The 22,639-nt window shown below is 45.2% G+C and overlaps 1 protein-coding gene across 7 annotated transcripts in view; it reads right to left on the bottom strand.

Annotated features, from left to right (window-relative positions):
- Nucleotides 1-22,639, bottom strand: part of RNF38 (ring finger protein 38) — a 120,124-nt gene that overhangs the window by 67,119 nt on the left and 30,366 nt on the right. For all 7 annotated transcript variants that reach the window (XM_058672904.1, XM_058672901.1, XM_058672902.1 and 4 more), the window contains exon 2: nucleotides 7,796-7,866. In XM_058672904.1, the coding sequence (XP_058528887.1) occupies nucleotides 7,796-7,866 (71 nt within the window). The remainder of the gene's footprint in view (nucleotides 1-7,795; nucleotides 7,867-22,639) is intronic.

The raw sequence follows: 22,639 nt of genomic DNA, 5'->3' as shown, positions 1-22,639 counted from the left end.
AGAAAGAATTGATAGGCAAAAAAACTGGCTGCCAAGTGAGGCAGATCCACCATTGACGACACGGACCTCTCTATCTGCAGACATGTTTTCTTTTAGTATGTCATAGTCAACTGGGTGAAACGAAGATAGGAACAGTAGGGTGGGCACTTGGCCTAGCAGTTAAGACATTGCATCCCCTGTGCAGTGAACAACATGCCCAGACGCACAAAATGGATGTGATGGCTAGTTCATCTAGGCCAGCAATAAATGTCAACTGCCTTGTCAGAAGACAGAAAGCAGAATAGGTTGGACAACTCTCCTGGCCAAGCTCTGCTAAATGTTCCTGGGTCTGTGGACAAACTATGGTGTACTATGTCAACCAACAGACCTTGGAAAGATTTTCTCAACCCTGGAATAACGAAACTGACGGTCTCAGGGCTACAGAACCATCAAGTAACACCCTCAGAACATTTCCCCACAACGGGGTCTCTAGGGTGCCATCAAAGAACCACTCCTCATCCCTGGATGCTGATATCATTTGACAGCAAACAGGAGAGAGGTGCCCTTCTTTCCTTCTTCCACACAGGAGAAAAAAGACAAACATTTGTCCCCGCCACCTTCCTCCATACATGACCCTACCTACCTACCATGCATGCCTCTCAACTATATAAAGAATATTTAAAAAAAATTTTTTTTAATTTTGATGATCTTTATATAGTTGATTAGGGCTCAAAGGGTCAAGGGCTACAGGAAAGTGGGTAAGACCATTGCTACTGCATTCTCTTTTCTCCTTCCTGTATCTGGGGGAAGGAGAGAGATAAAGGGAGAAGCCACACCCAGTCTCCCACCCATCCCAGGGTCTCTGATGTGGGCATGCTCAAGGGCACTGCTTAAGTGGTTTCGATCGTTCAATAGTTCTGAATTGCTGCCAATCTCACCATTCCAAGCACAATGAAATCTCTTCAGAATCCACTGGCTGACATAGTCTACCATAGCATCTCCACTTGCCCAGATGTTCACTACCAACACTTGGCTGAGCTAGTTGATCAATTTGTTCTCTCTTTTGTTCTGGTATCAGCTATCCTCTGCAGGCTGCAATGTACCACCATATCCTTCATGTGCACCTGGATATGCTGTCTATTGCTCCGTCTGAGCCACTGAGATGGCTCACTTCTGATACATACATTCCATGGTCAGACCATGGAATCTGCAATTCTCTTCATGGTTGGGGTTCTGAGATCAGCAGTTCAATTGGGGAGATTCCCAAGGAAACTTCATCTGAGGTGATCCCAGACCTGACTTTTTTGTGTGCTTCCCAGTACAGTGTCCAGCTCATTCCATCACCCACATCAGGCTATGCATATGCTGGTGGTTGCAATTGCTGGGTCAATTCTGTTTCTAGCCCTGTCTTCTACACAAACCAATGGGTGTTGAAGCCCAGCCCAATCCTGCCCACCACACTCGACCCCCACCCAAACCAGTGGGAGCTGCAGCCTAGTGGGAGTGACCCACAATAACCCCCTTCAGGGCCCGGCGGCGTGGCCTAGCGGCTAAAGTTCTCGCCTTGAACGCACTGGGATCCCATATGGGCATCGGTTCTAATCCCGGAAGCTCCACTTCCCATCCAGCTCCCTGCTTGTGGCCTGGGAGAGCAGTCGAGGACGGCCCAATGCACGGGGACCCTGCACCCGTGTGGGAGACCCGGAAGAGGTTCCAGGTTCCCGGCTTTGGATTGGCGCGCATCGGCCCGTTGCAGCTCACTTGGGGAGTGAATCATTGGATGGAAGATCTCTCTCTCTCTGTCTCTCTTCCTCTCTGTATATCTGACTTTGTAATAAAAAATAAATAAATCTTTAAAAAAAGAATAACCCCCTTTAATTCCACCCCCTGCCCTTGTTCCCATGCTTGCCAGTATGTCCAGGCTGTCCCACATCCCATTCAGTTCTCATACATGTCAATGGGCACTGAAGTCTAGTTCAACCCAACCAGCTCCACTATCCAGCCCACACACATACTGGTGGGTACCATTCTGTCCAGCCACGCCTGCCCCAGTCCTGGTTTTCATGTTCTCCAGTAGGAGTGGCAACGCAAGAGGGAGGTGCCCACTATTTCCCTACTAGGCCACTCCCACTGCCATATCACGCACTTTCCAGGTGGTTCTGGAGTTTAACTTGACAGATTAAGCTCCCAGCGCCAGCCTCTGCCAGCTGATGCTGCAGTAATGCCCAACCAACCCTCACCCACTCTGATTTATGCTTGTACCAGTAGGAACAGGCAGCCCAGCCTGGTTTTTCCCTGATCCAGCTCACATGAGGCCCACAGGTGTTGTGGCCCTGCCTGATCTGGTCTGCCCCCATTCCAACTCACGCTCTCCAGTGGGAGTGGTGGTCCAGCTGGGGATCCCTCCACATTCCCTCTAACAGCTTTGTCCCCTTCCCCCAACTGGTTCTCTTGAATGTTTGTTGGGTGCTGCGGCATAGTCAGGCATGACCTGCCTTGCCTTGGCATTTGCTAGTAAGTGCTATAGCCTGACCTGACCCAGCCCACCCCCAATTCCAGCTCACGCTGGTGGGGATTACTGCCTAGCCCAGTCCAGCTGGCCTCTAGTCGCAGCCCTTATGTGTACTAGCATGTGTTGCAGCCGAACTCGGTCCTAACCACACTCTATTCTGGTGCTCAGATTCGCCAGCGGCTGATATGAACTACTCTGGTGCCTTGGTTCGCCCCTGACCTATGCCAAACTTATGCCAGTGGGTACCGTTCCCTGGCCTGGCCTGGCCTGCTCCCTATTGTGGTTCTTGAACTCACCTGCAGGGATTGTGCCAACAGAGGAGTTGCCCAGGCTCCTCTATCAGAACCTCTCCCAATGCCAGATCTCATGCATACCAGTGGCTCCATGGGCCAGCCCTACTTAGTCCACAGCCTGTCTTGGCAGGAACAGTACATTTTCCTGACTAGCCTTCAACCCATTCTGGTTCTTACTGTTGGTTGTTTCAGCCCAATCAATCCTGGTCCACACCTTGACACAGCTCACACATGGCTCAGTAGGGGGCAGAGACCTAGCCTAGCCCATCATACACCTAACTTGGTTCTCACAATCACGAGTTGGTGCTGGAGTCAGGCCAGTCTGGTACGCCAAGTAGCAGTCCACACTTGTGCCAAGGGACACTGTAGCAATACCCATACCAGAATGCAGCTCCCACTCTAGCCCCCGTACTCACCTGTGGGTACCTCAACCCAGCCAGGGTGTCCCCTTAGCTCTCCAACCAGGCCTGTTCCCAGCCATAGATGATGCACATGCCAATGGTTGCTTTGACCCAGCTTGGCAGAGTCCCCGACCTGTCTTGGCCTTTGCCTCAGATGCTATTCCCTCGCCTGACCCAGCCTACCCCACACTCCCGCTCTAATTCTCAATGGTAGGTGATGGAACCTGGCCCTGCTCAGTCTATTCCCATCCTTGGCTCATGCAAATCAGTAGATATAAGAGCCTAGCTTGGCATGACCTGTACTCCAATCTGATTTCTGTTCTTGCTGGTGAGCTAAGGTTTGCTCGGCCCTGACTGGTCCACACCCTGCAAAACCAACCCACACATTAGCCAACAGTTGGAGTTACCCTGTCCAGGCTGCCCTCCTCAAAAAAAAAAAAAAAAAAAAATAACAAAACACCAAAACCCAAAAAACAACACACTGTATCTTCAGGGCTAGCATCACGACACAGCAGGCTAAGTTTCTGCTGTTGGCCCCGGCATCCCATATGGGCACAAGTTCAGGCCCAGCTGTTCCACTTCCAATCCTACTCCTTTGCTTAAAGCCTGGGGAAGCAGTAAAGATGGCCTAAGTACTAAGTACAGGCCTGCATCCTGCACTTGAAAAAGCAGCTGAAGTAAGCACAAGTCCGTGGCTTGGGCCCCCGCACCTTTGTAGGAGACCCAAAGGAAGCTCCTGGCTCCTGGCTTTGGATGGGCAAACTCCAGCCATTGCAGTCGTTTGGGGAGTAAACCAGTGCATGGAAGACCTCTATTTTTTCCTCCTTTTCTCTGTAACTCTGCTTTTTTTTTTTTTTTTAAGATTTATTTTCATTGGAAATTCAGATACACAAAGGAGAGATGGAGAGGAAGATCTTCCATTTGCTGATTCACTCCCCAAGTGATCGCAACGGCCAAAGCTAAGCCAGTTCGAAGCCAGGAGCCTAGAGCTTCTTTTGGGTCTCCCATGCAGTTGCAGGTCCTGAGGCTTTGGGCCATCCTCAACTGCTTTCCCAGGCCACAAGCAGGGAGCTGGATGGGAAGCAGAGCTGCTGAGATCAGAACAGGCATCCATACAGGATCCCGGTGCGTGCAAGGAGAGGATTCTAGCCACTAGGCTACTGCGCCGGGTCCAACTCTGCCTTTCAAATAAAAACAATAAATTTTTTAAAAAAATAGTGCACCTTCACACAAAGTGCCTACATTCAATACCTGGCTGTGACTCCTTGTACCTAGAGCTCCTGTACACCCTGAGAAGCAGAGATGGCTCATGTAGCTGGGCTCCCACAGGCCACATGGAAGAACTACACTGAGTTTCCAGCTTTTGACTGGCCCACAACAGGCCAGTGTGGACATCTGAAGAGTGAACCAGCGGATGAGACAATCCTTGTCTCTTTAGCTATCTCTGACCCTCTCTCAGAAACACACACAAAGAGAAGTGGGTATCTAAAGTTAGTTGAATAAAGACTCAAGCTAGGGCCCGGCGGCGTGGCCTAGCGGCTAAAGTCCTCACCTTGAAAGCCCCGGGATCCCATATGGGCACCAGTTCTAATCCCGGCAGCTCCACTTCCCATCCAGCTCCCTGCTTGTGGCCTGGGAAAGCAGTTGAGGACGGCCCAATGCATTGGGACACTGCACCCGCATGGGAGACCCGGAAGAGGTTCCAGGTTCCCGGCATTGGATCAGCACAGCACCGGCCCGTTGCGGCTCACTTGGGGAGTGAACCATTGGACGGAAGATCTCTCTCTCTGTCTCTCCTCCTCTGTGTATATCTGGCTGTAATAAAATGAATAAATCTTTAAACACCACAAAACAAAAGACTCAAGCTAGGCAACCTAGATCTGAGTCTCAGTTCTACCACTTACTGTGTGCTCCTGAGCAAATTATGTAAACTCTATTAGATTCCTCCCATAAAATATAAATAAAACACCCTTACTTCAAAGGGTGAAGTGACTTCCCTATTTCAGAAGACAATCTTCTCAATACCCTATAACCACTGCCTGATATATTATTCTTCATAACACAGTCACCAATTAAAATATTTATTGCCTCACTTCTCTCTACCTGTGGCAAGCACATTCCAGAACAACAGATTGCTTTTTTCTTTTTTTTTTTCTCAAAGAACTGTTCAACACCTAGAACAGCATTTGGCATATAGAAGGTACTCAACCAAGCATTCGCTACCTGGAAATGATGAAGAATGCTTCTGTAAACAAATACAAAAGTGCTACTGAAGAGCTTGGGTTAATTGCTGTCTGCAACGTAAATTAACCACATGAGAGAGCCTGCAACTAACAGCATTTAATAGTTAACCTCAGAGCTGCAGACAGCCGCTCAAGCCAGCACATATTAGCAGAGAGAAACTTAGGTTTGAAAACAGCTCAAGAAACAAAGGATTTAGGGGCCTACACTGTGATACAGTGAGCTAATCTGCCACCTCCAGTGGCAGCATCCCAAGTCAAATTTAAGTTCCAGTTGCTCCATTCCTAATCCAGCTTCCTGTTAATGAGCCTGGGAAGGCAATGGGGGATGGCGCAAGAACCTGGATCTTGACCACCCACATGGGAGACTAGGATGGAGTAAACACCTGGCTTCAGCCTGGACCAGCCCCAGCGTTTGTGACTGTGTGGATGCTAAACCAGCAAATGCAAAATCGATCCCCACCTCTCAAATAAATCATCTGTTTCTAAAATAAAGGAATAAAAGATCTACCAGCACTTACATGGCTGTGAAGATCCAACAAATGAATTTGCCATCTTCCTGCTGCCTAAACCTTGATTCCACCTCTACTCATACATGATCAGTTAAAAGTGATTAAACTACTAATAAAAAACATCCTTCAACCTCCAAATCTAAGACAAAGCCCATGCCAGAAAATTAAATAAGGATAATAAAGTATCAGCTGCTCTTTGATACTGAGCTTGGAACAGCTAAGCTGGTATTTCACATGAGGTGCCCCAGGGATAGAAGATATGGTCTATCTCCAATAACCACTAGACAGATAATTTTTCCCACCCTAATCATAGCTTCTGAGTTTGTTTCTTGATTTAAAAGATTTATTTACATTTTATTTGAAAGGAGAGTGGGGAAAGACAGATCTTCCACCTGCTGCTAAAAATGCTCATTCTTAAAATCTGTAACACATCGAATTTTGTGGATTCAACTAAATATACTAGAAGTCTCTTTCTAAAAGAAGTTAAAAGCGAAAACCATTCTTCCGGATGACTGCTAAATAAAAGTCTCCGAATACTATGAACATACCACTATCTCCGTGAACAGTGAAATCAGTCTGGGCAAAGCTTACAAAGATCAACAAACAAAGGAAAACATTAGCAAAATCCAATAATCAAACAACTTCTTAATGTATCTCCAACAAGGTGAGGGAGGAGGACCTTGATCCAAATGAGAGAATGAAATGATAGCTTGGTCTGGACACTGCCACTGAATGAAACATGGTTGTATACAAGAGACAGGAAATGGGAGGAAAGACACTAGAAACTGATGATAGAGGGAAAGATCAGCATACCCAAACAGCAGCCCACAGAAACACCTGCAAGAGCTCCACCATCAAGGCTGCTGATGAATACTCACAAGTTCCTCCAAATCAGATTTCTTAAGAGATAAAAACAGGGCCCGGCGCCATGGTTTAGCGGGTAAAGCCCTTGCCTTGAATGCACCGGGATCCCATATGGGCGCTGGTTCTAATCCCGGCAGCTCCACTTCCCATTCAGCTCCCTGCTTGTGGCCTGGGAAAGCAGTCGAGGATGGCCCAAAGCCTTGGGACCCTGCACCCGCGTGGGAGACCTGGAAGAAGTTCCTGGTTCCCGGCTTCGGATTGGTGCAGCACCGGCCATTGTGGCCACTTGGGGATTGAATCATCGTACGGAAGATCTTCCTCTCTGTCTCTCCTCCTCTCTGTATATCTGACTTTGCAATAAAAAAAAAAAATAAGTAAATCTTTAAAAAAAGAGAGATAAAAACAGCAGAAGCAATAAACAAAAACAATCACACTGAATCAAAACAACCAAGAGTTTGCACACGATTTAAAAAAAAAAAAAAAGTTCAACTTGGACTTCTGCAAAATTCAGGCAGGTTTCGTTCCCAGCCCTCAACATTTAATTTGAACTAAAAACAAAAACAAACAAAAAGAACATTTAATTTGGGCTTTGGAAACAAAGCTAAAAATCCTTTGACGATAAAATACATTTAAAAAAACAACTTACATATACTTAATCAACTCCAAAGGGAACATCCAGGATATTTTCAACTGAAAACAAATCTTGATAGCTAAGACAGCTCCAGTTCTGGTGTACATGCTCAAGTACTAAGACGATCCAGCCAAGATGTGCAGGAGAAACAGTAGAAGCACAGATAAATGGAGAGCTGATTCTAAGTCCAGCCCACCTGCTGTTAAGAAATTCTCAGGCTTTCTACAACAGTCAGGAATCTAACGTAAATACAGAAAGGCCTGCACCAACTCCCCCAGCTCTAGATTCCCAGCTATGCAAGTGATTCCACCAACACAGGGTGGCATGCAATGTCACCATGGCAGACATCACCTTGGATCTCACCTTGTCACTGTCGTCATGACAAATGTGGTCGTGATGAAGGGATTGGCACTGAAAAGAAGCACCAAGGCTACCTACAAGAAAAAAGAAAAAAAAGGTAAAGTAAAATCATTTATCACATTTAAAATGTTTTACCAATTCAAAGCACTTTTACATCCATGTTCCCACCTGAGCCTCAACAATACCTGTAAATAGGCAGAGTAGGCATTATTACTCCTGTGATTTTTTTTTTAATTCCTGTAATTTTACACAGGAAAACAAAACACAGAGAGGCTGACGCACACAAAGTAGGAATCAGTGAAGTGGTAGGTTTGAAGCTAGAACCCTATTAATCAAATCACATATCCTACCACTCTGAGTGGTCCACTTTCAAAGCAAGGACACCTAAGCAAGCACACAGCTTTCAGTAAGGATAACGCCTATCTATGACGCCACCAACCCATACCAGGGCCTAATATTTGGGCCCCAGCCAAACTGGCACTTGGCTCCCAGCTTCAGGCTGGCCCAGTCCCTTGCTTTGTAACAGGCAGGAAGTAAACCGATGAAAGAAAGACCTCCATGTCTCTCTCTCTCTCTGCCTTTCAGATACATTAAAATCTTTGGGGGAAAAAAACAGCACAATTTAATGTATAAACTATACAAAGTTTAAATCTCATCACATGTACACACTGTTCGCATATGCCACCATTTCTTAATCTGAAGAACTACTTCCCAACAACTGCTCTACGCAACAGTGATATTTCCAATCCAGAGAAAGTAAACTATTACACAGGGAATTATTAGAACTGAGTTATCTTTTGGGGGGGGGGGGGGGCAATGTGTCCATTGTTAAAAAGGTTTTGGTTTCTGGGCCCAGTGCAGTAACCTACTGGCTAAAGTCCTTGCCTTGCACACATCGGGATCCCATATGGACGCTGGTTTGTGTCTGGCGGCCCCTCTTCCCACCCAGTTCCTTGCCTGTGGCCTGGGAAAGCAGTCTAGAATGGCCCAAGGTCTAGGGACTCTGCACCCACATAGGGTAAGCAGAAAGAGCTCCTGGCTCCTGGATTCAGATTGGCTCAGCTCTGGCTGCTAATGCCACTTGGGGAGTGAATCAGCAAACAGAAGATCTTCTTCTCCGTCTCTGCTTCTCTCTGTATACCTGACTTTCCAATGAAAATAAATAATTTTTCTAAAGTTTTGGTTTCTACCTTATACCATACTATGACAGTTCAAAGGTGTGTGTGTGCCTGTGTGTGAGACAGAGAGAGAGAGCGCACTTCTGTAGGAAAACCGAGGTGTTTGTTTTGCTTTTAAATACTAATGGGATAAGAACTCTGAAAGAAGGGGCCTGGCAAGTGTGGCCTAGCAGCTAAAGTCGCCTTGAACGCGCCAGGATCCCATATGGGCACTGGTTCTAATCCTGGCAGCTCTACTTCCCATCCAGCTCCCTGCTTGTGTCCTGGGGAAGCAGTTGAGGACGGCCCAGAGCCTTGGGACCCTGAACCCATGTGGGAGACCCAGAAGAAGTTCCAGGCTCCTGGCTTCGGACTGGCTCAGCTCCAGCTGTTGCGGCTCACTTGGGGAGTGAATCATCTGAGGAATGATCTTCCTCTCTCTCCTCTCTGTGTATCTGTATAATCTGACTTTGGAATTAAAAAAAAAAAAAAACTCTGAAAGAAGGTAATCAGATAATGAGACCAAAGGTTAACAAAACTCCTTCTCCTTAGATATGACAGTTTCACTTTCACTTAACACCTGTTAGCCTGACTGACAGATGCCAATGGTTAGCAGCAGTATTTATAACAAAAATTACACTACTGATGAAACATTTCTGAACTGAAGTACAATAAGCACTTAGTAAGACATCCTGTTTCTGAGCTTCCCCTGAGTGACAGCATGTTATTAGGCAAGACCTTGCAGAGGATCCTGGAAATCATGCTTAGGGCATTCTTGCCAAAATTATCTACTCTAGGAACTGGGACTTCTGTACCCAGCTACTGTGAACATTCATCTCTTTGAAACGTAGCTGTTAGAAAATCACTTTAGAGAGTAGGAACACTACATGAACTCTCACTGACAAGCTGTAGTTTCTGTTTTAAATCCTTTGTCAGTAAAGTGGTATCAAGTGAAACCTACTATGGTGTTTACCAGTCTGAATGTGTGAATGTTTAGTTCAATCTAAGATGGCATCTTAGATCTTCGATCCTGTGGGCATTACGTTTGACCAACATCATTATCAACAATGGTACCAGCTCAAACAACTATTCCTTATACCACTAAAAAATAATGAAGCAAATTAAACACAGGTAACTAAAATTTGATACTACTGAAATAGCTTCTCAGGCTTGTTTAAAGGTAGATTTGATATTATTCTTATATTCATGAAACAAAAATATTTCTGCAAAAATATATACTCAAAAAGAGGTCTAGTGCCCAGCGCCGTGGCCTAGTGGCTAAAGTCCTCACCTTAAACACACTGGGATCCCATATGGGCGCCGGTTCTAATCCCGGAAGCTCCACTTCCCATTCAGCTCCCTGCTTGTGGCCTGGGAAAGCAGTCAAGGACGGCCCAAAGCTTTGGGACCCTACACATGCGTGGGAGACCCAGAAGAAGTTCCTGGTTCCCGGCTTTGGATTGGCACAGCACCGGCCACTGCGATCACTTGGGGAGTGAATCATAGTACGGAAGATCTTCCTCTCTGTATATCTGACTTTTAAATTAAAAAAAAAATAAATAAATCCTAAAAAAAAAATGAGGTCTATATGGTGGTGCAGACCTCTGCCTGTAGTGCCAGCACTCCCCATGGGCACCAGTTCGAGTTCCAGCTACTCTACTTCCAGACCAGCTGCTTCGGGCTTGGGAAGCCTTGGAGGACTGATGTCTTTGAGCCCTGCACCCACATGGGACACCTAGAAGAAACCATGACTGCTGGCTTCAGATCAGCTCAGCTCTGGCCGCTGCAGTCTTTGGGGAGTAAACCAGCTGTTGGAAGACCTCTCTCTATCTCTTCTTCTATATAAGGCTGCCTTCCAAATAAAAATAAAATGTCCAAAACGGAAAAGAATCCAAATTAGCCTTACTGAGGCAGGTATTGTGGTGCCTGAAACACCCACGTCCCTGAGGGGCTGAAGTGTTAGCTACTCCACTTCAAATGCATCTTGGAGGCACCAGATGACAACTCGCCAGATGGATGTTTTAGGTTTCTGAATTCGGCCTGGTCCCACCCTGCAGGCATCTGGGAGTAAACTGGTGGATAAAAAAATCTTTCAGGTAGATTAAACAAAATTAAAATAACTTTACTACATTAGCTTCATAGTTAATTTCTCATGTATACAGATTTATAATCTTTATGACAGTGACTCTTCTATTTACTCATAAATTGTTTTCCAACTCATTTTATATGGTGATCATAAAATATAAATAGGAGCATTAAATTAAGAACTCAAATATTACTCATAAAACATAGGAATAAAAACACTAAATTGCAGCACAGACAATATATATACCAGAGCAAAGCAAATTCAATGACTGCATAACCAACATTTATTTAAGAAGCAAAACCGATTCTAAAAAAGAAAAACTACAAAGCCAAAAAAGCATTAAAACAAAAGAATTTAAAAATATGAGCACGAAGGATAATGCATATAACATAACTGATTTTTTTTCCAGAAATAAGTTTAATAAGTTTTTTGTCACTGGATGACACTTCTGGGAAGAATGAAATGTTTTAACTACCTAAAGGCTACCACCGCATTAAAAATAAGGTAAGCCCTCCAGATGCAGGCAACTGCCGAGGTTCCCTTGTGCTTACACTGCTGGGAGAAAATCAGCCAGCAGTGAGTGGGCATTCTGGGCCTGCTTAATGCCAAATTTGTGTTACCTATATCAGTATGCCAGCATTTTTTTTTTTTAAGATAAAAGTGGGGAAGGCAGGAAACTCTGGGCCAGGACATGCCACCCAGCCCCCAGGCAGGAGGAACTGCAGACTGCCCAGAAAAGAGGATCTTTGGAACGCAGTGGACTGGAGTGGAGAGAGAGTGCCTGAGGGCGTGTCTGACAAGGAAGGAATCACTTCTACCACACTCGCAGGTAGGCAAGGGAGTTGAGAAAGATGGTTTATAGAGGAGAAAACAGAGGCACTCATCCACCCACATGGGAGGGTTGACCTGAGCTAAATAGTATTATCTGCCACTCTGTAGTGCTTGTAAAAGGACTGTAGGCAGGCCAGGTTGGACAGGATGGTGGCACTTGTCAGCATGTGTAAGGGCCAGGTCTGTACAGCAAGGTTGAGCTGAGATAATCTGCTGCACCAGTGGGTATGCATGACAGCAAGATGGGCTGTGGGGCAGGCTGGGGTAGGCTACAGCATAGACCACCACACACAAAAATCAAGGCCTGAGGACTGTGTCTGTGGTGGGCTGGCTGGGCCAGGCTGCAGCACATGTTGGCTTATGTGTGGAATAGAACAAACAAGGCAGTTGCATCCACTAGTACATGCATTGGCTGGGGCAGGTAACAGACTGAACCTGACCCTGCACTGGCTGGTTTCCTGGGGGGATTCCACAACTAGACTGCTGTATTCAGTCTCTGGCCACAGGGAATAAATCAAGGATGTGTGGTCTGACCTTGGAATGCATATATCAGAACTGGGTCTCCTCAGCTGCTGATGCCTGTGCAGTACAACATGTCCAGATGCACACAGCAGATATGATGGCTAACTCATGTATGCCAGCATAGGATGTCAACTACCACATCAGAGGATGAAGAGCAAAAACAGGTTTGCACAATTCTCCTGGCCAAGCTTTGCAACGTATTTCTTGGGTCTGCGGATGCACCAGGGTGAACTCTATCAACCAGCTGACCTTGGAAAGATTTTCTCAACCTTAGACCAATGAAACCACAAACTTCTCAGAACTCTCAAAACCATTCAAGTTACATCCACAGAACACTATTCCCCACAACAGGGTATCTAGGGCATCATCAGATGACTGTCTCCCTCCAACGAGAGTGTCAAATGACTATCCCCCATTCAAGGGTTCTGATGTGGTTTGACAGCAAAGGGCACAGAAGAAAAACAAGCATGTGTCCCATTCACCTTCCTCCACACCTGAACCTCCCCACCGTAATCGGAGGCTCACATGGGCATACATCCGTCAACTATGTACATAATATTGAAAAAACCTTTTGAAAAATTTATTCTTAAAAATAATTTGGGCCCGGCGGCGTGGCCTAGTGGCTAGAGTCCTCGCCTTGAACACACCAGGATCCTATATGGGCGCCGGTTCTAATCCCGGAAGCTCCACTTCCCATCCAGCTCCCTGCTTGTGGCCTGGGAAAGCAATTGAGGACAGCCCAAGGCTTTGGGACCCTGCACCCGTGTGGGAGACCCGGAAGAGGTTCCAGGTTCCCGGCTTCGGATCGGCACAGCACCGGCCCGTTGCGCTCACTTGGGGAGTGAATCATCGGATAGAAGATCTTCCTCTCTGTCTCTCCTCTCTGTATATCTGACTTTGTAATAAAAATAAATAAATCTTTAAAAAAATAAATAAAAATAAAATAAAATAATTTTAGCCATGAAGCTTCTTCTGGTAATGGTAACATTCACTGTCATTTAATATATTCTAAATCCATGATTCAGAATAAAGAATATATAATTACGTTCCTAAACATTAAAATCTTCCAGGACAGAATGACCAATCAAAACATGGTAAATGTATCTCAAAGATGAGTTAATAAAACGTATACTCCCGTTAAATTTTACTCCTATAATTAGTCTATATCTTTTTTTTTAAGATGTATTTATTGTCATTGGGAAGGCAGATACAGATAGAAGCAGACACAGAAAGAAAGATCTTCCATTTGCTTGTCTCATCCCTGAATGGCTGCAATAGCAGGCCCTGAGCTGACACAAACCAAGAGGCTTCCTCCAAGTCTCCCACACAAGAGCAGGTTTCCCAGGCTTTGAGCCATGCTCATGTTCAACTGTTCTCCAGGTCACAAGCAGGAAGTTGGATCAGAAGTGGAATGGCCAGGAAACAAACCTGTTCACATATGGGATGCTGAGCTATGAAGCGGAGGACTACCCAGTTGAGCTATTGTGCCAGCCCAATAATCTTTTATAGATACACACACATATTAAGATTTATTTATTTATTTTATTGGAAAGTCAGATTTACAGAGAGAAGGAGACAAACTGAGCTAGAAATAGTTTACACAATGCCATACAATTTCTACACGGAAGAATCATTATATGGCACCATAGTTCAAACTTTAAACTGTGGTTAAAATCGTCTCGTGGGGGTCAGGATCATGGCAAAGCAGTGTAAGTGAAAGAGAAAAGTAGGGTTAATGCTTTACTGCTTCTGTATCCTGCTTGGCGAGACCAGATAAGGGGTAGGGGAATGGCCATGCTGGGCCTGACAAAGGGAAGAAGGCCTAAGTTTCTATCTCCTGATAAGTAAATTCCTTAGTCGGAGGAAATGAGGCTGGAGGACCCTGAGCTGGTGCCAGACTAAGGTCATAAAATTTGTACCAAACCCAGCAAGTGTGCTGAGCTCGCAGTATAAAATGCCTGTACCCCTGGACATCGGGGCTTCTTCTCCTTGCAGAGTGGGAGCCCGTTCGCGAACGTCAATAAAATCCCTCTTGCTTTTGCAGCCTCTGACCTGGTTATTGGGAGCTTTCGGGCGGCGACTCCTGGGGCCCGTACCTGTTAAACCCCGCGGTTTAACATAAGCAGTTGCCTACAACAACCACCCCATCAGTGTGTTAGGTTCAAGTCCCAGCTGCTCCACTTCCAATCCAGCTCCCTGTTAATGCTCTTGGGAAAGCAGTAGAAAATGGTCCTGGTGCTTAGCCCCTTGCCAGCAATTTGTTTTTTAAGATTTATTTTATTTTATTTTATTTTATTTTATTTATTTTATTTCTTTTATTTCTTTATTGGTTCACTCCCCAAGTGGTCACAACAGCCACAGCAGAGTTGATTCAAAACCAAGAGAGAGTAGGTTCTTCCAGGTCTCCCACGTGGGTGCAGGGTCCCAAGCCTTTAGGCCGTCCTGGACTGCTTTCCCAGGCCACAAGCAGGGAGCTGGATGGGAAGTGGAGAGTTGGGATACAAACTGGCACCCATACAGGAGCTCAATGGATGCAAGGCAAAGATTTAACCACTGGGCTACTACGCTGGGCTTCTGCCAGCAATTTTTGAGACCTAGATGAAGTTACCAGCTCCTAGTTTCAGATTATCCCAGTTCAGCTCTTGCAGTGATTTATAGTATTAACCAGCAGATGGTAGATCAATCTACTCTTTCTGTAATTCAAATAAATCTCAAAATACATACATAAATAAAATAATTAATAAATAAGCACATAAATAAATGAATAGGTTTTTGTTTAGCACACCCAAATCCCACACCCGAGTGCATAGTTTTCAAATTCCAGTTAATCTCCTTCCAATCCCATCTGCTACTAGTGCAGCCAGGGAAACACCAGGCAATAGTTCAGGACCTTGGGTGGCAGGAGACCCAGGCAGAGTCCTGTGCTCCTAGCTTTGGCTTGGCCCAGCCCTGGTTACTAAATTCAGGAGTGAATGAGCACATGAAAAATCAATCAATCAATCTCTCTCTCCAATCCCCCTTCTCCATTTGTCAGTTTGTCTTCAAGTAAATGGAAGATTCTTGAAAACTTAAATCAAAATGCAGTCATCATTGTGGCACATCAGGTTAAACCACTGCTTGTGACGCCAGCACGCTATATGAGTGTGATTTCCTTCCTTCCCAACTACTCTATTTTCAATTTAGTTTCCTACTAAAATTTACCTGGCAAGGCAACAGATGAGAGTCTAGTGCTTGGGCCCCTGTTACTCGTAAGTGAGACCAGAAAGGAGTTCCTGGCTCCTAGTTTAGCCCAAATCTGGCTGTGGTGATAATTTCTGAGTGAAAATGATGAAAAATAGCTATATACATCTTTCTGCCCTTTTGTCTTACAAAGAAATCATTCAAAAAATAACACAAAACGGGCCTGGTGGCGTGTTCTAGCAGCTAAAGTCCTTGCCTTGAAAGCCCCGGGATCCCATATGGGCACCAGTTCTAATCCCGGCAGCTCCACTTCCCATCCAGCTCCCTGCTTGTGGCTTGGGAAAGCAGTTGAGGACGGCCTAATGCTTTGGGACCCTGCACCCGCGTGGGAGACCTGGAGGAAGTTCCTGGCTCCTGGCTTTGGATGGGCACAGCACCAGCCATTGTGGTCACTTGGGGAGTGAATCATTGGATGGAAGATCTCCCTCTCTGTCTCTCCTCCTCTCTGTATAGCTGACTTTGTAATAAAACATAATAAACAAATTAAAAAAAAAAAAACCCTCAAAACGAATCATGAGCATAAAAAAATACTAAACTTCTCTAAGAAAATCTAGGTGGCTTTGGGCTAGATTCATTTTTAGATGTACCAACAAAAGTAAATCCACGAAATAAAAAGATATCATCAGAATTCAAAAACCCAGTTCTGTCAACATCAGAGGAAAAAAGATAAGCCATGGACTGGAAGAAAAAAAAAAGCCTGCCATATATGTATATATGATTAAAAAAAAAACTAATAACTAAAAAATATCCATGGGGGTGGTGGTGGTTGACATGACAGCACACTGGGTTAAGAAGGCTAAGCTGATCTGTCTCAGATCTGGCTCCTGAAAATGCAACAGAGACAGGTTTAAGGGCTTGGGCCCTGGCAGTCAGGTCGCACAGCAGGATGGTGTTCCTGACTCCTGTTTTTGACATGCATTAGGCACAACCACTGCAGTCCTTCAGAGAGCAAACTAGCAGTTGGAAGAGCCATCTCTTTCTCACCTTCTCTCCCCTGTCCCTATTCTGCCTTTCAACAAATAAGTAATAATCTCTTTGAAAAATCAGCAAAAACAAAAGCTCAGCAAACACTAAACACAATTTTCAAATGGACTGCTTCTCTTTGGTTTTTATGCCCTGAGGATAAGAACTCAACCCTTCTGCCCCTTGGGAAAGCCCTCTGCTAGGAACAAGGCAGGAATATCTTTAGAAGCTAAAGCAAAGGCCAAGAGTCCCAAGTTCCCTCTCCAGCTGTCTTTGCCCCACAAGACAAGGAATGTAGCCAGAAGGTTCAAATGAACTCCAGATTAATCTGGAGGCCTTTAAGGTGCACCAAGAAAAGAAATTTATACTACAATATGGTACAATTTTTGAAAATTCAAAGAATCCAGCAGAGAAGTCAAAAACACTCTCTCATAAGAGTTTGCTGTAAATTTTCTAATTTTTAAAATATATTTATAATAAATTGTTCCTACCCCAAACCCTACTCTGGTACTCTAGTATCAAACTTAGTGCCCAGGGCCAAAGCAGGTGCTTCCACCTGGAATCCCTTCAAGAACCTGCATATGGATAAAATGTTATCTTTATTTTTATTAACTGAAAACCAATATGCTATAATTTAGTCTCTTCTGAAATTAGTAGCAAACATTAGTATCAGCATCGCCTGTTACTAGTGAAAACCTACGTATTTTCATATAATACAGTTGGATACAACGGCGCCAAAAAATCACCTTTATACTTACCATTACTTCAAATTTATAATACCTATTAATTAAGCCTGCTGTTGAATGTTATTTAATACATTAATAATGCAAATATATTATACTAGTTTAATACTTTATTATATACCAAAATAATTGCCTTTTCTTGTAAACTGAATATTTTTATCCTATGCCACTAAGAATATTCCCTTAGAAAAGGGACTCCAGACTTCCCATGACTGCCAAAGAGCCCGTAAGAAACAAACACATACACATACAATGTTAACAATTATTTTTGCTAGCAGAAGCTGCTGGGACCAGGTAACAAACTAGATCAAAAGCACAGTAAGGAAAAAGATAAGTAACATCTTCAGAATGAAAAGGTATTAAATCCAGGCAAAAGCACAGTAATGGAGCCAAAACTTTAGGACTGGGATCACAGCAACAGGGAAATAGAGAAGTTTCATCCTAACTACCAAGATAAGTATTTCTGATCCTCAGGGTCAAGGGACAGACATAGATTGCCATGGTCACAAAGACCACTGCATTACAAAACACAGTGATCTCTTTATTATCTTTCTTTTTTCATTTTTGATGATGTTCACATAGTGATCAGGGTGCGAAGGGCCAAGGCTCAGGTGAAAGTGGGAGAGCCCACCGTTTACAGATTTTCTTTTTTTTTTTCTTCCTATATCCAGGGGAGGGGAGCATACAATGGGAGAGACCACGCCCAGCCTCCCCAGTACCCCAAGTCATCCAAGGGTCCCCACTGTGGAGCATGTTCTGAGGGTTCTGGCTCAAGTGCTTTAGATTGTTCTGAGATGTTGTCGATATTGCCACTCCGGGAATGAGGAAATCCATTGGTTGACATAGTCCACCTCAGAGTCTCCATTCACCCAGAAGTTTGCTGTCAAATTTCACTGGGATAGTTGATCAATTTTTTTCTGCCGTCCACCAATGGACGCTGCAAACCAATGGATGCTGCAGCTCAGCCCAACCCTGCCTACCACCTGCTCAGCAGCCCTCATGTACACCAGGGAGAGCCCTCACGAGACTGTCCCCCAGTTCTGGCTCCTGTGCCTGCCAGCATGTGCAGTGGAATGGCCAGTCTGTTCCACATCTCATTCAGCTCTTGTACACATCACTGGATGTTGAAGCCTAATTCAACCCAACCAGCTTCACTCTAGTCTAGCCCATACTGGTGCCAGTGAGTTCCACCGCCTGTCAGGCAAGCCCACCCCTAGTCCTGGTATTCATGTTCAACAGTGGGAGCAGCCCATCAGAGAGGTGAGTGATCTTTTTTTTTTTTTTTCGAAGATTTCTTTTTTATTGGAAAGTCTGATATACAGGTAGGAGGAGAGACAGAGAGGAAAATCTTCTATCCGATTTTTCACTCCCTAAGCGGCCGCAATGGCCTGAACTAAGCCAGGAGCCCACAGCCTCCTCTGGGTCTCCCACGCGGGTGCAGGCTCCCAAGGCTTTGGGCTGTCCTCAATAGCTTTCCCAGGTCACAGGGAGGGAGCTAGATGGGAAGTGGGGCTGCTGGGATTAGAACCAGTGTCCATATGAGATCCTGGCATGTGCAAGGCAAGGACTTAAGCTGCTAGTTTACCATGCCAGGCCTGGGTGATCTTTTTAAAAATATTTATTTTTTGTACTTAAAAGAATAAGAGAGGGGTCTTCCGCAGTGGCCTAGTGGTTAAAGTCCTTGCCTTAAACGTACCAGGATACCATATGGTAGCCAGTTCTAATCCCAGTGGCCCCACTTCCCATCCAGCTCCCTGCTTGTGGCCTAGGAAAGCAGTCAAGGATGACCCAAAGTCTTGGGACCCTGCAACTGCGTGGGAGACCTGGAGAAAGAAGCTCCTGGCTCCTGGCTTTGGATTGGCTCAGCTCTGGCCATTGAGGGTACTTGGGGAGTGAACCAGCAAACGGAAGATTTTCCCCTGGATCTCTATTCCTCTGTTTATCTGCCTTTCCAGTAAAAATAAATAAATCTTTAAAAAGAAAAGATTTAAAATAAGTAAATAAATGAAAGAATAAGAGGGAAAGAAGGGAAGTTTCCTTCTGTTTGCTCACTTCCCAGATGCCTATAAAATAAGGGCTATTCCAGGGCAGAGCCCAGAGCCTGGAACTCCACCTGGGTCAGCCTTGAGAGTGACAGAGGCCTAAGCACCTAAGCGGTCATCTGCCGCTACCCAGGATGCATTAGCAGAGCAGCCAAGACTTACATCAGGCACTCTAACGCAGGATGCAGGCCTCCCACGCTGCAGCTAAATCCCTTGTGACAAGGCTGGGCTCCCAGGCACCACTTTTCAATTCTCATTTTTCTTAATCTACTGGCTAGAATAGATTTAATCCAGCTAACCTCACTCTCCTTAAAATTCTTTTGTCATTTCCAGGGAAACTTCTTTAGCTATGCCCTCCTATTTCCAATTTGCTGGATTTTTTCTTTCACCTTCCCAATTTCAAAAGCTAATAGCATTCCAAAGAGCTATCTTCAAAGTTCTCTCCTCCATCTCTACCCATGTCTTCCTTTAGGGATCCCCAAAAATTGTATAGCTGGTTGACTCCAAAATTCCTATCTCTGGGACTGGCATGAGCACCTAGTGGCTAAAGTCCTGACCTTGCACACACCGGAATCACATATAGACGCTGGTTCATGTTCTGGCTGCCCCTCTTCCCATCCAACTCCCTGCTTATGGCCTGGGAAAGCAGTTGAGGACGGCCCCAAAGCCTTGGGAGCCTGCACCCATGTGGGAGACCTGGAAAGAAGTTCCTGGCTCCTGGCTTCGGATCTGCCCAGCACCAGCCATTTCGGTCACTCCGGGAGTGAACCATCAGACGAAAGATCTTCCTCTCTGTCTCTCCTCCTCTCTGTATATCTGCCTTTGCAATAAAAATAAATAAATCTTAAAAAAAAAAAAAAAGAACTTATGGAATCTCCCCTCCAAACCCTCAGATCTCAGTCCCCAGGCTTGCAAGCAAGTTCTGTGACCCCATGGCTAGGAATTACACAGAATTCATCCCTCACCTACACTCATACTAGCTTTATACCCGGATGCCCCTAGGCAGCAATTACAACCCTTAAAACCCTACAGTTCACCACCTGGCAGCCAGCAGGCAGAACCTGGCGCCTAAGGGCACACTGGCCGGCAGCAGTCAGGACTCGTTCAGCATGTGGTGATGGTGCCTAGGGTCAAGCCCTGGACATTGGGTCCGACCTGGCTCAGTTACTCTCCACAAGCGTGTAGCCACCACTGTGGAGGGCTGCTGTCACCGGAGCCGCCAAGGTCAAACTCCAGGATAAAATTTGCAAGGGCCAGTGCTATGGCATAGGAAATTAAGCCTCCACCTGTGGTGCCAGCATCCCATATGGGCACCAGTCTGAGACCCTGCTGCTCTATTTGTGATCCAGCTCTCTGTTCATGTGCCCAAGAAAACAGTACAAGATGGCCCTAAGTGCATGGGCTCTTGTACCCACCTGAGAGATCTGAAAGAAGCTCTAGGATCCTAGCTTCAGACCAGCCCAGTTTTACCCATGGTGGCCACTTGGTGACTGAACCAGGAGACAGAACATCTTTCTGTCTCACCTTTTCTCTCTCAGTAAAAATCTGCCTATATAGGAGACCCAGAAGAAGCTCCTGGTTCCTTGTTTCAGATCAGATCAGATCAGCTCTGGCCATTGCAGCCATTTCAGGAGCAAGCCAGCAGATCATAGATCTGTCTCTCCTTCTTTTCATAAATGTGATCTGCCTTTCCAATTAAATAAATCTTAAAAAAAAACTTAAAGAGAAAATAATAGTATCCACTTACAATAACTTCACAGAATTATTGTGGCCTATTACATAAAATATATATTAAAAAATCAAAAACAAAAACAGCTGACAGCATAATACCAGACACAAGGCAATACAAGGAATCATACTGTAATTGACACTTAACCAAGGCTGTTGATTCACCTGTGAGACATTGCCTGAGTCCTCCACTTTTTGTCACCTCTGATTGTAATCATCAGTAAGGGGGAGAGAGGTTTCTTTTTTTTTTTAAAGATTTATTATTTTTATTGGAAAGACGGATATATATAGAGGAGGAGAGCCAGAGAGGAAGATCTTCCATCTGATGATTCACTCCACAAGTGAGCCGCAACGGCCGGTGCTGCGCCGGTCCGATGCCAGGAACCTGGAACCTCCTCCAGGTCTCCCATAAGGGTGCAGGAACCCAAGGCTTTGGGCCGTCCTCAACTGCTTTCCCAGGACACAAGCAGGGAGCTGGATGGGAAGTGGAGCTGCCGGGATTAGAACCGGCGCCCATATGGGATCCCGGTGCGTTCAGGGCGAGGACTTTAGCCGCTAGGCCACGGCACCGGGCCCAAGGGAGAAAGGTTTCTTACATGTCTCTCTCCATCCAAACCCTGAACTCCTTAATTTATCCTTTTTATCTTTTAGCATGAAGCACAATTTCTGGGTCTTGTCAAAAACTAAGTAAATGCAGAAACAAAGGAAGACAGAAAGTAAACAAGGGACTGACATGATCACTCAACTGGCTAATCCTCCCCTTATAAGCACCAGGATCCCACATGGACACTGGTTTATGTTCTGACTGCTCCACCTCCCATCCAGCTCCCTGCTTGTGGCCTGGGAAAGCAGTAGAGGATGGTCCAAAGCCCTGGGAGCCTGCATCCGTGTTAAGAGACCCAGAAAAGCTACATCTCCTGGCTCCCAGCTTTGGATCAGTTCAGCTCTGGCTGGTACAGCCATTTGGGGAGTGAGTCAGTAAATGGAATATGTTTGTCTATCCTCTGCAAATCTGCCTTTCAAATAAAACAAATAAATAAATGGAAACAAAGAGTAAGCATTTCCTTCCTTCGCTGGTCTCCACTTCCCTCAGCTCCTTCACCCACCCAGCCCCAATGAGATTTAGGACATCTTTCTTCTGTCTCACAGAGGATACTTAGGTCTTGCTATTAAAATTCACATGTTGAAACCTAATCCTTAATGTGAAGGCATCTGGGAAGTAACTGAGTCCTACAGGTTTACTAATGTTATAATAGAGGCCCCAGAGAACTCCTCAACACTTCTACCATCTGAGAACTCACAGCTGGTGAACCAGGAAGCAGGTTCTCAACAACCACAATACCTTCATCATGTACTTCTCAGCCATCAGAACTGTGAGATGAATTTGTTATTTATAAGCCACTCAACTGTCATTATAAGCTCATTATAATGAAACTGTAATGTCATTAAATGAAAATTGTCAATTTTCATTATAGTAGTCCAAGTAGATTAAGACAAGTTATTGTTTTTAAGATTTATTTATTTTTATTAGAAAG

The sequence above is a fragment of the Ochotona princeps genome, chromosome 14 (genome assembly GCF_030435755.1).
Source record: "Ochotona princeps isolate mOchPri1 chromosome 14, mOchPri1.hap1, whole genome shotgun sequence".
NCBI lineage: Eukaryota > Metazoa > Chordata > Mammalia > Lagomorpha > Ochotonidae > Ochotona > Ochotona princeps.
Note: the sequence above shows the minus strand (reverse complement) of the source record. Positions and strands in the feature narration are given on the sequence as shown.